The sequence below is a fragment of the Schistocerca serialis genome, chromosome 6 (genome assembly GCF_023864345.2).
Source record: "Schistocerca serialis cubense isolate TAMUIC-IGC-003099 chromosome 6, iqSchSeri2.2, whole genome shotgun sequence".
In the NCBI taxonomy this organism is placed as follows: Eukaryota; Metazoa; Arthropoda; class Insecta; order Orthoptera; family Acrididae; genus Schistocerca; species Schistocerca serialis.
Window position 1 is genome coordinate 635,843,660 of NC_064643.1, and position 13,963 is coordinate 635,857,622.

Genomic DNA, 13,963 nt, shown 5'->3' on the forward strand with positions numbered 1-13,963 from the left:
AGATCTTAGGAGGGACTTAACAGACAGGCACTCACACCCTCCCCCCCCTCCCACAACTCAAACACACGCGCGCGCACACACACACACACACACACACACACACACACACACACACACACACACACACACACACATATCCTCAAACAATCTTAATTTTCCCAAAACCTCAAAGATTCAGCTACAACAGTGGAGTGAACCCCCATCACTTGATTCCCACCCTGGAATGGAGCAATTGAGCCATATCATTCACCAGGGCTTTGGTTATCTATAATCATGCCCGGAAACGAAGGACATTCTACCCAAGATCCTTCCCAGCCCTCACAAAATGATATTGTGTCACCCACTCAACCTACACAACATCCTGGTCTATCCCTAAACCACTCCCACTCTTAACCCTTGCCACAGGGGTCATATCCCTGTGGAAGATCCATATGCAAGACCTTCCCATTTCACCAACCTACCACTTCCTACTCCAGACCTGTCACCTATTTATCCCATCAGAGGCAGGGCCACCTGTGAAAGCAACCATGCCATATACCAACTCTGCTGCAATCACTGCATAGCTTTTTGTGTCAGCATGACAACCAATCAGCTATCCATCAGAATGAATGGCCACAGTCAAACTGTGACAAAGAACAAAAATTGACCACCTGATGGCACAACATGATGCTGATCACAACATGGTCGAGTTCAGAGGCCGATTCGAAACCTGTGCCATGTGAAACCTTCCCTCCAGCACCAGCTTTTCTGAACTGTGAAGACGGGAGTTGTCCTTGCAACACATCGTGCTGCTTTCCTTTAGTCCCCCTTGGCTGAGTCTCTGTTAACCCACTATCCTAACATTCTCTACCCTACAGTTCCCCTTCCTCTGTCGTGTCACTCCTTCTCAGTCCCTGCCTCCACGTCATCTTCATTATGCACAGCAGATCACCGGCTCCAGTAACCGCATATCACATGCCCAGTACATGCACCTACCGCCCTTCTCTCCTGCATCGCAAGCCAGCAACCTGCTGCCTCCCCATGAACTGCTAGCTACCCGTCCCCAACCATTCTTCCTGATTTCTCTGTTTCTTTCTCCCTCTAGCCACCCCATCAAACACAACCCTGCTTCAGTCCATCTGCCAAACTGCAATTGCAGTAATGTGTGTCCAGTCGGCACAATGTACGTGCACAGCTCTCTCTCTCTCTCTCTCTCTCTCTCTCTCTCTCTGTGTGTGTGTGTGTGTGTGTGTGTGTGTGTGTTTTTTTTTTTTTTTTTTTTTTTGGTTTTTTTTTTTTTGTGTGTGTCAACAGAAAGCTAGCAAGTTTTCATTCTTTTTTGTGTGTGCCTGTCGACTACTGTTATTCACATTCCGCTAGCACTTTCCTCGCTATCAGTATACAAATTAAAAATTGGTGGTGGCAATGAACAATCCTGTTGTATACCTTTCGTGACTTTGGTTTCCAGAACAATTACAGAAGAGATTATGAAAGTGTGCAGTTGGGCAGAAAATGTCAATAAACCCTCATCTTCTGTAATTTTGATATGGTCAAGAAAGTTTTAATTAACCTGACAAATTCATGCCAGTTAATCTACATTATGCGGGAAAACAATAAAACAAAGATAATTTAGCTTAGTTTAGTTTTATTTTTGTCCCTGTAGCATATTTTACAGTGTTATTAAACACGCCATGTTGCAATATGCCACCAAAGAAAAATACTCAGGCATTTGAGCAAACTGAATAGTATTTTTTAAACCATATGTGGACTAATACACAGCATCAGACAACACAGTTTTCCACTTAGCCTATACATTATCTCCTTCAGCACTGCTGGGTCTTCTTTTTTTCCCCTCCTCCGGAAGTTGGTTCCCACATGAAGAAGAAGAAGAAGAAGAAGAACCTGTTTTACACTGTTCCCAATTTCAGTTTTACCTTTCTTCTATTAATTTGCCTGCAATAATTGCACATTAACACAAGCATACTGTACATACAGATACAAGCATTGACAGTTAATGTTATTTGATTATTTGTCTATTGTTGTACAAGGTGGATAGCTTTCAGCTCAAAAAGGGAAGATCCAAAAGCCACTTAAGTGAAAAGTGGCAATGACAATTATCATTTAAATATTTTTATTTTATAATGATCTGGAACTAAATGATCCCTGTTTTGTTATTGAAAATAGGTATTAATTATTATTAAAGATCCAACAACAAGGAACTAGATAGTTATTGAAGCCATGTGAAACAATAAAAAAATATAATTAATGGTCTCAAAACTATATTAAAATGCTACGAAATATTTCTTGGTTTTACAATATCATCTGTTTTGTTGCAAAGCTGTGTGGTGCTGTTTTCTCTAGCCGACCGATTTAAGAGCACGTCATGCTCATTGAATGGGAGTAGGCTTGATTTTGGCAAGCCACTCTAATGTTTACAAACTGGCGTATGCAGAGGCTGCACCTTCTCCCAACCCAATATCTCTGATAAGTAGGTGTGTCACGATCACACTCGGCAGTTTCTGCCACATCTGGTGCACATTTTCAATGTGTATGTTGGAACAACAGCCCAATTTCTAACATAATAGCCCTTGCCCAACATTCTCAGTGAAGATGTGTATTGTATTTACATTGTTTATATATTAGCAATGTCAGTTTTGAAAAATAAAATAATTTATAAATGTGTTACCAGGTGGCTTATATATGATGAGTGAGTATTCATCAAATATTATAATACAATATCCTATGTTGATGTAAGTTGTTATTAAATCTGTCACTATATGAGTGCACTATAATAATAAGAAGATAATACAAGATGTACAGATGTTGGAGGGAAGGAGAAGGGTCTCGGACCTTGAATCTGGAGTGTCAGAAGGTGCAAGAAAGGAGTTGGAGATAGATAATTATAATAGTTCTCTGTAAAATACTTTTTCACCACCTATCACAAGAAAGTGCAGTTGTATAATGTATATGATTATTAAGTTAAATGTGTAGCAGGCTGTCATATATCTCTGTAAGAAGCATATGAATAATACAGTTCTTTTCCAGGCTGTAATTCTGGTTGGTGGCCCAGGCTCTGGAAAAAGTTTTTTTGCAAAAACACATTTGGTACCAAAAGGATATGTGCATGTAAATAGAGACACTTTGGGATCTTGGCAGAAATGTGTCTCTTCAATGGAAGATGCCCTAAAGAAAGGCAAAAGTGTTGTCATTGACAATACAAATCCAGACAAAGAATCAAGGAAAAGGTATATAGAAGCAGCTAAAAAATATGGTGTTAAATGTCGCTGCTTTATTCTTGCAACATCTGTGGAGAATTCTAGACACAATAATAAGGTAATTGTATTTGATGTTTTCTGTGTGCAGTTGTGGTAGAATTAATCACTGAACAAGAGAGCAGGGTGTTTCCATACCTCAGAAATGTTACATTGTACACAACTTTCTTGCAAGGGATCATATTGTGTAGCAAAAAATCATGAGTTGATTGTCACTGGGACGTATGTTTTAGAGTGAAGAGCACTGAAGAGGTGTGCTATACCAGGTGAAGATCTATTGTTTCATCTTAGTGAACAAAATTGAAACCTGCCCTGAAATTTTTTACACACGAAGAAGAGAGCGAAAGAAATTCACTGTCAGAATTTTAGCTGCTAAGAGGCGCTGCAAGTATTAAAAGAAAAATAGTTGAAAATTGCCAAATTCGTAGCATGCCAGGCGGTGGGAGAAATGTACACCCCTACTGGCGCTGTAGCAACTGCGCATGTGCAACTAGGATTTGTAAAGGATGTTTCAGGTTACCTTTTGTCGATAGCTTCTCTGACACTACAGTACACAGTTACTATTCTCTCAAATTAGCCACTCAAGTAACTTCTATTACATATTATCAGTTGCTTTTTGCAATATTGGTAAGTACTGACAATATAGATAAAGCTGAATTAATATTTATTGTGCTTTCGTAAGGCATGCCTGCCAGTAGTACCTTTTTTCCCTTCCAGTCTCACAGTAATGTGGAATCCAATTAACGTTCTCAATTTAGCGATGGTGAAATATAAAGAATGTGAATGTGAATGTATGCTTTCCCGGCGTATACAGCTGGCGAAGAGTTCTCGGGCTTCCAGCCGGGTGGCGGTGTCTTCAAACTGCCACATTTCGACGAGTAACATACTCATCATCTTCTGGCGAAGTGCCGAGACTTTGCAGATGCTGGTCCCTTTATACCTGCGGTGTGCCCCCCACCACCTGGCCAGCTCACGAGACGCGATCAGAATGCTCTGACGGAGACACGAACGGCGCACCCGCTTCCCCCTCCACCCCGCCCGCCGGCTCCTCTGGACCCAGCCTCCCACGGCCAGGTGGTGGGGGGCACACCGCAGGTATAAAGGGACCGGCATCCGCGAAGTCTCGGCACTTCGCCAGAAGATGATGAGTATGTCACTCGTCGAAACGTCGCAGTTTGAAGACACCGCCACCCGGCTGGAAGCCCGAGAACTCTTCGCCAGACATAAAGAATGTGGTTTCCAGCCAAAATCACCTACTTCTCCTGAGGACATACATATTTGTTGTTTGTTAGTTGATTTCCATAACGTCCATTCAAATAATATTGACATTTCATTTGAAATTGTGGATATGTTATAAGAAATAGGAAATAACTGTGGCAATTCCATGGATTGTGATTTGGATGACGTCAGTTGTGCCAGTAGCAGTTCTGAAGGAGGATACCTTCAAAGCCTAAAAAAAAAAAAAAAAAAACATGTACTGTAACAGCTTTCAGCAACAAAGAAAAGCCTGTGAAATATTGGTTAAATGAAGAAGGGAAAAAATGCTTGAAGTCACGCAGTGTGCAAAGGTGTTTCTGTTTAATCAAGTCAGAGCTTGAACTGTACAAATGGAAGAATGAGTTGCATGAAGTAAGAAATATGCACCAAATGGAAACCCGATACCATCTGAATGAAAAACTGTAGGAAAGATTTAGAACTGCTCGTGAGAGGCTATGCACCGTTACTGATAGAGATTTAAGAGACTAGCTCTCCAAATTGCATCTGACATGAACATTACTAATTTTCAGGCTTCATTGACCTGACTATGCAGGTTCAAGAAATCGTACAGAATAGGAAGTCGCAAAATTACCAAGTCTCCGTCAGGTAAACCTGTACAGCAGCTGCCGGTGACAGACAATGCTATAGAGAAATTCATAGCTGATGTAAGGATGAAACTTGCTGTTATCCCCGCAACTGCTGTTTATAATGCTGATCAGTCAGGTTTCGTGAAAGAACTGTATGCACACTGCACTTTGTCATTTTGAGATGAGAAAAAGACGGAGTGAGTTGCCCAATCAATGAATCCAATGAGACATTCATATATGACAATGCCAGTGATAAGTATGAGTCGTTTACTCTTTCTGCAGTTGTATATCTGTCTTCAGGAACCTCAAGGCAAATTAGTACTGAAAATAAAAAAAAATGGACTGTTTAGGTGCAAAAATCTTGTAATTGACATAGCGAAAAATGGGAAAGAATAATTTTCAATATTTCATTCAGTTGCAGAAACTAATTCATTGCTTTTCTTGGGTTCATGGCCTGGACACGATGACACCTCTGTTTTTGTGAAGGATGACGAAAAATCTGCAGATTTAATGTGGATTCCACCTAGAACTACTAGTGTGATTCAACCTCTCGATAAAGAATTTTTTTGGACAGTGAAAAGCATTTTTCAGGAAATTATCAGACAACATAATTTCCGATACCTCTCTCTCATTTCAGGTTTATCAGCGGAACAGTATGCTACTCAATTGTGCATTACCAGTTTTCTTCGCCACACTTTATGAATTTGATCATGTATGCCTGGTATGCAGCGCAGTATGCAGAACAGTGGCTGGGACCATTTCTGACTCCGTTCGAGGTCTATCCAAATAAAACTAGTGGTTACAGTGAAATGCCTGATTGCATCAATTTTCCTTTGTCCGGTGCGCCTGGTGCAAGAAAGATGTTTGTTTTTGTCATTCAATAGACAATTCGCATTTTTTTGATGATTACAGGAAGTAAACAAAGAACTGTATCACTGATAGTCAAATGTAAAATATTCAAACATTATTATAAGGAATGTACTACAGGAATTGTTATAAAATGTAGTGTTGCAAGACAAATTTCATTTCAACGAATTACAAGTCTTCATTGATGGAAGTCGTTGTAACATCAAACACTGCCACGATTTTCTTTTCTCTGCTACCCACTTTTATCAGAATTACATGTACATTATTAAAAAAAAATGTTCGTATAGTTTAAGCCAGGTTTTCACTGGAGCAAACAGGCTAACAAGCACAAGCAAAAGAGAATTCTGTCTGGTGTATTCAGTAGGTCTCTTGCAGGTCTTTCAACTGGATACCACTGCAGCTACTTGCGTGTCCCTAACCTTCCAGTTACCTAATCGGAAAATGGAGACTTGCAGTTTAATGTGGAATCCGAACCACATGTCATTTGTGACCCCTCCAACATCTGTGAGAAGTGAATGCTTGGTTAAAAATCATATTGAAAAAGTTGTGGTCTGAACGGGATTTGTCCCCTTACTCTCTGGATCACGAAGCGGGTACTTTGACACTAGACTTTTTTTTTTTGGGGAGGGGGGGGGGGGGGGGAGGGGGGGAGTATGACCATTAGACATTACATGCATAATGGAAACGCTAGCTGTGTTGTGTCTTGAGATGATGCTGATATTGGTAATTAGTGTTCTGTTTATAAATTTCTCCTCAATGGTAATGAGAAGGCAGGAAAAATGTTCACCATGCAAAATTATCCTAACTGAATAGCAGTGTTTTGCATTGTGGCTCTAACGAGATAGAGTTGTATCCTGTATGCCGAATATTAGCTCCAGAAACTAATAACACGGCATTCATAGGCAATGTTTGCTACCTCGTGTTCTCTTCCACTCCCTCTGGTATAAACGATTCAACCCATATACAAGCGAATGGTAGTGAATTTTCTGCAAATGCTCATTCACATGTGTTTGCTTCCATTTGTTCCATTGTAAACCAGACTTTAGGTGCTTAAAACTGGTGTCTGTGAACTCCGGATAATTCTGTTACATGGCTACTGCGTGAGTGATTTGCCGAGTCGCAAACTAGGTGGGCAGGACTGTTCAAACTGCTGTTATAAGCTGTTCTTCGTGCGACAAAAATGTGTAACTTCAATATTTTTTACAAAATACTTGCAGTGCCTCTTAGCAGCTAATATTTTGGCAGTGAGTTTCTCTTCTTGTCTTCTTCGTGGGTAAAAAATTTCAGGGCAGGTTTCGACATGTCTATTGGATCAGTCTCTTGTGAGCTGAATTTTCCCAATTCTAAGGAAATGTCTCTTGTGAATTGAATTTTCCCATTTCTAGGAAATGTTAAGATGGTTCCTACATACAGGCCATGGCTGACCTTTCCCTCATTATTGCTCATTATTAACAGTTAATGAAATAACTCTTTTGATGTATGTGTTCATTCTGGTATTTGATTCAGTGTATTATTATTCTAAGTTATTTAAAAAAGTTCTGTATTTATTATATCATCTAGCTTCGTCATTGACTTACAGCTCCAATTGAATAAAAATAAAATAAACGTCAGGAGTCAGGTGTGTGCATTTCCTCGTATGTAACCAGATTTACCCCTAGACGTTTCTTTGATCTTTCTTGTTTCTTCCCATGGTTTCAAATCAAGTGTCTGCTATATTTTCTTCTGCTAATGATGTGTTGGTTCCATGCGTTTTCTTGCGTAGGTCTTTGACTTTTGTAATTTTGTTTGTGTGTTTAAAGCCTGACCAATGTTAGACACTTATAAACAGATATGAGGTGTGGCAAAAATGACTCCTTCATTTGAAAGAGAACTCTTAACACTATGGAGGGCATTAAAAATCTACCAAAGAAAGGAATTTGTTTATTGCACTTATAGAATCATGGCTGTCAATGAAAAGCAGTTATTCTTCATGAGTTTAAATGCATACAAGGCAACCTGCAGCTCCTAATCCATCAAGATGCAATTTTCCTAGATAGAAACCGGTTTCTATCAAGGAATTATCCATGAAAACAGCCATGGAACTGCACACGTCTCAATCTTAACCAAGTCATGAGAATGAGAGTGGAGGGTTGCACTCCACACTGCCAAAATTTGCTCTGCACAGGAAAGAAGTTCCTTGCCTTCGATCAATCATGCAGAATGTGGACAGTGATTAACAGAATATGCACCAATCAAGGCAGATGTGAGGACTCTCCTCACAGATGCGGTAAAGTTATGTTTTCAAAATGCGACTTTGAGGCAGCCAGGCAAACTGTTTGCTACATTGTTTCAGAATGACCCAGCAGGGCATATCATGAAACTTTCAATCATTTCCTAACGAACAACATAATTGATTATATTGAAAATTTAAATGTCTGTCTTTAAATTATGTGTGCTACTGTTTGTGGAAAAATGCACAAGCTTTCAGTTTGTGCTACTGCAGTGTGTATACGCTCGAAACTCAGGAAGAACAGGGCAATTTTTTAGAATTTTGGGAAGTGTTCGTTGTTTAAGTTTTCCATTATCATTTTGTAATTTTAGTGGGTAAGAAGTGGTATTCTAACAAAGAATTGTACTTTAGCCCACTACTGCAACAATAAAACATAAAATGAGAGAATAATACCAAAATAAAGACCACCATGCACGCCTCTTGCAGGGACTCTGTGGTTCTCTGTCAGCTCCGCAATGGCCATACGTGGCTGACGCATGATTACCTCCTCCATTGTGAGGACCCGCTTCAGTGTCGCTGTGGCTCACGAATGACGATTGTCTATCTCTTGCTGGACTGCCCACTTTACGCTGCTCTGTGGCGGACTTTTAACTTTCCCAGCACCCTACCTTCGGTGTTGGGCGACAATGCCTCAACAGCAGCTTTAGTTTTACATTTTATTCGTGAGGGTGAGTTTTATCATTAGCTCTAAGTTTTAGCTCATGTCCTTTGTCCCTGTGTGTCCTCCACCGTAGTGCTTTCGGGGTGGAGGTTTAATGTGTTGCAGAGTGGCTGGCTTTTCCTTTTTCCTCATGGTCAGCCAGCCATGGTAACCTGCTTTTTTGTTTTAACCTCTTCTACCTATTTCTTGCATCTTTGTGGTTTTCTTGTCCCCTTTTGCCTATTTAAGTGTGTTTGACTTTCATTCAAAACATTACACTTTGAGGACCAGCCACATAGGAAAATTTTGGGCCCAGATGATCAACCATTTGTGACATTATTACTGGCGCCTTTGTGTTTGGTGTAACTTAAAGGGTAACGCACGCTAAAAAATACCAAGCTTCAATGTTAGTTTTTCATTTTTATTTTAGTTCTTTCATATATTACAATTTAAGCAATAACAACAGCAAAAAGAATAACTATCCGTGAAAAAGTGTAAGGTGAGTTCTTGAAAAATTTCACACAAAAATTGGCTTTTCTTTGGAAAAGTCAAGGTGTTGCAGCATGCAGAGAAATAGGTTGCAGTTAGAGCAGTACCTGTTTGCTTCTTTTCTGCCTGTTTCCCCAGCAAATTGTCTCATCTTCTCCAAAGCATGCTCCAAACTGCTCTAAGATTCGCTACTGCTTCTTTCAAAGTAATTGTAAAAATAATCAGCAGAAAGTAGCACCTGTCAAGCAATAGGCAATGAGACTTCCGTACCTTGCTCTCATACGAAATGACTCCAGTGTTTGAGCGATAGGTGGCTCGTATGTCAAGATGATCACGGTCCATGCTGTACTCTGGCTTGGTCTGTAAAGTGTTCAGCATAAAACGGGCATATATGTGTCAAGTGCAGCTACTATATTCATCACTCTAAAATTTGCTTTCAGTGAGGACAAGTATGTCTTTTAGCTCTTTCCTTCACCATTTTTTCTTATCTTTTATTATTATTGTTTATTTAATTTAAATACAAAAAACTATGATCTGTGGTGTGATTGTCATTGAAAAGTGTGTCAGTTACTCTTGGTAATTTTTGTCCTGTCTCCCCCACCCCCCATTTGTGTTTTCACAGTATACTTGACAATGATGTTGCTATTGACTGACTATATGACATCCTTTGCTTTGGATATCTGCTGTCATCGGCTGGTGAAATCATCTGACATGAGCTATGGTTGGCTGACAAAAGTACGTTGCACAGTACAATATTGATTTCAGTGCTTCAGAAGCTATTTCTTCGTATTTGGTCGAATTCATATTTATGCTTTTGTAATATGAAAATACGCAGTGTGTTTCTGCGCATCAAAGATCTTTCCTAAATACTCAAAGATCTTTCCTAAATGCTTTGTTTTTTTTGCTGGGTTTTGATTACTAAATTGCCAGGAAGTTCTACGCCCGTATATAAAATCTTTGCCATTCAAAGGACCGGTAAGTTTTACAGCCCAGAGGGAAAGTACATTGTCACCTAACATGGAAAAAATGTACTTTCACCCCGGGTATAGTCTACTTTCACTAAGAAAAGAATGTGTTTTTAACCAGGAAACCCAGGAATTTTTTTCTTTTGTGTGTATACACCATGTACTGCTGTTTTCTCGGAGGTGTGGGGCAAGGAATTGTTAGAGAGGCAGAAGGCGGGACATTCGGGCTTTCCAGTTCCAGTGGAAAAATGTAGGTTCAATCTGTTAACAGTCACAAAACTGAGGAGAGAGTAAACGTGGTTGACCCTGGTGCATGACATATCCCATACAACTTACTGTTTCCTATTGCAGACTAGTCACAGCCACAAGTATTCAGCTAAAAACAATCCGATTACAATTTGAATTATTAAACATAATCCTTATAATGATCCAAAGTTTCATCAAAATGAAATATTTTTTGTGCTGTTAAGTCAACTTAGTTTTTAAAGTTGGTATTCAAAGTTGAGATACTATGCAAAAGCGTACACACAACATACCAACTGCACTGCAATCACCCCCCTAAGACATGATTACTAGCCAGTCTGTCGACTTGCATTAATCTACCAAATTTCATAATACTTTGTTGAACATGCTGCACACAACATTGCCAATGACATTTACAGCTTTCAATAGCCCCCTCCCCCCTCTCCCTCCCTCCCCCCTCTCCCTCCCTCCCCCCCTCTCCCTCCCTCCCCCCTCTCCCTCCCTCCCCCTCACTCCCCCATCTCCCTCCCTCCCTCCCCCCTCCCCCCTCTCCCTCCCTCCCTCCCCCCTCTCCCTCTCCCTCCCTCACCCTCTCCCTCCCTCCCCCTCCCTTGCTCCCCTCATACAGGGTGCACCAGTCAGGCAGTCAAACCTGCATTTATTATTAGTGCACGGAAGCATTGGAAGTAGTGGGGGGGGGGGGGGGGCAGCAACCAAGGCGACCACTATGTTCCCCAACACAAAGAATTTCAGTAGCCATGGAGAAGTGAACTAAGCAACAGTGGTAGTTTGTAGTAAAAGTGTTTTACCAAAGCGGTAGCTATGTAGCTGCTGAGAGTCGTTTGCAGTTGCATTTTCAAATTAATTGTAATAGGCCGGTGCCTCTTGTAACTCAATAAAAACTTGGGTCAAAAACTTTGAAAATGTTGGTGAAACAATAAGGAAAAGAGGTGGAAGAACGAAGACAGTGTGTACACCCGAGAATGTGGAACGTGTAAGAATTGCTGTGGGAAGAAGCCCCCCGAAGATCAGTGCGTAGACAATGTGTTGTGCTTGGAATTTCTGACAGGACTGTCTGAAGGATTTTGAGGTTATTGGTTAATGCTTTGAATAATAACGACTTCATGGTCTGACAGCATTTCTGTGAAAGTCTTTAGCAAATGATTGAAGAAAATGAGGAGCTTGTTCACAACCTCAAAATGAGTGACAAGGAAAATTTTCACCTCAGTGTATATGTGAACAAACAGAACTTTCGATATTGGAGTGATCAGAACCTTCACCAACTCCATGAAAAACCCCTGCACTCAACCGAGGTAACAGTTTGGTGTGCAATGTCCTCATCAGGAATAATAGACTCTTATTTTTTTGAGAATGAAAGAGGGCAATCTGTTATCGTTAATGCTGAGCACTACTCGACAATGTTAAGGACTTTATTCATACCTCAGCTTTGTCAGTATGCAGTGAATGATGAAACGTTATTTCAACAAGATGGAGCAACAAGTCACACAGACCGCATGAGCATTAATGTTCTCAATGAAGTTTTTCCTAACTGGGTGATTTCCAAGAATGGAGCAATTGCCCCCCCCCCCCCCCCCCCCTCCTCCGCCCGTTCACCCGACCTTACAGCTTGTGATTTTCTCTTATGGTGTTACCTTAAGATCAAAGTGTACGAAGAAAGACCTCATCATGTTGGTGATCACAAAACAAGAATCCGGCTGGAAATCGAGAAATTCCTCAGGGTATGCTCCATCATGTGATGGACAGCTTCGTAAATCACCTGCGAGAATGCCGTGATCGAGAAGGACGCCATATTGCTGATGTTATTTTCAAACAATGAAAAAAATGAGTTGATGTTTCTTAAATGATTTTTTAACATAGGATAAGATTGTATGAATAAAATTTTGATATCTGCATCTGTGTTTATTTTACAATCATTTAAAAAATGCAGGTTTGACGGCTACACCCTGTATTTCCCCCTCCCAACTGGCCCAGTTCTTTCCTCTCAAACCTAGTTCAATTTTTTGATTTGTTATGTGTGCTGTTGCACCATGTTCATTCATCTGCAGGTTTTCTTTGTAATTTATGTTCAGTTTTTTTCCGTGTTTCATGGGTTATGTTTCATTCAACTTGCTGTGATGTCATATATGTCATTATCTTCTCTTGATGAGTGGAATCCAACCACACACATTATTTACTGAGAAATTCATCTATGCAGTAGAAAAAGTTGTCAATTAGAAATGATTTAAATTTGTTTTCAAAACTAATGTTAATCACAAACACATTAAACTCAATGTGATAGTTTTAGTTTGTGGATAGTGGTCTCTGTTTTTGTTATTATTGTTGTATTTATGAATACAACTACTGTTTTTCAAAAAGTGCCCGATTCTTCATAATAGATTAAATTCGTTGTGAGGCTCTTGCTAGAATGTTAATTTTTTTTTTTAAACAGTTGTGTGCATAGAATTCGAAGATGGGCACCAGATACTACCCTTACAACATGTTTCTGTGCAATGAATACTTTGTATCTGTGCGTGGAATTGCTCCAGAAAATTCTTCCGTATGACATTATAGAACGGCAGCATGTGAAATAAGCTAATTTTCTGGTGCTTTCATCGCAAAAAGCAGGAATTACCATGTACAACAAACATTGCTGAACTCAAGCATTTGAGAAGATTTAGTACTTGTGGTATTCAGTTAAGGTTCTGATCAAAATGCACACCCATGAAATTTTGAACATTGAAGTTTCACAATTGCCCCCCCGCCCCCCTCCCCCCCCCCCCCCCCCCCTTGCTGTATTGTACACTCATTCATATTTGTAGCCTATTACGTACATAACTACAATGGGAAAATCATTTTGAGCAACATGTTAGTTCAGTTCTGTTTTGTATCGAATAAGAATTACTCAAGGAACACACAGAAATCGTCTGTCCCCCCCATCTAAGGTAATAATTACTGATCTTCTGTATGCATGTGATCTTTGATTGGTGACTTCAGTTGACCTGCCCACTTATCTGTAGTGTCTCCGTACAATTGTTTGATTTAATTCTTATTGTTCTTCAAAATGTAGGATTAATCCTATCAACAGTGAGTTCTTTCATACTTCATCCTGTAAGAGCTGAATGCAAGTAAACAAGTTCTACAATAAACATTTGCACAGTTATTTAACTCATTGTGTGTTTACCATTATAGTTGTACTGACTGTAATGGCAGACAACAATAGAGTATGATCATAACTAATAAAATTTTCAGTAACTGGTTTCTATAAATAAAAGATGGTTTCAATAGTAACAAGCAACATTTTGTATTCTGAAAATGATTTAGATAAATTTACAATTATTACACTTATTACAGACCTCTTAATAAGGAATGTATGAAGAGTGCTATGTCAGTGGTAC

The 13,963-nt window shown here is 39.8% G+C and overlaps 1 protein-coding gene across 3 annotated transcripts in view; it reads left to right on the forward strand.

Annotated features, from left to right (window-relative positions):
* The window catches only part of LOC126485155 (bifunctional polynucleotide phosphatase/kinase), a 77,918-nt gene that overhangs the window by 53,076 nt on the left and 10,879 nt on the right, over window positions 1-13,963 (forward strand). For 2 of the 3 annotated variants that reach the window (XM_050108824.1, XM_050108825.1), the window contains one exon: window positions 3,025-3,312. In XM_050108824.1, the coding sequence (XP_049964781.1) occupies window positions 3,025-3,312 (288 nt within the window). Of the gene's footprint in view, window positions 1-3,024; window positions 3,313-8,657; window positions 8,900-13,963 lie in introns of all 3 variants that reach the window. The other variant, XR_007587919.1, reaches the window with a different exon arrangement.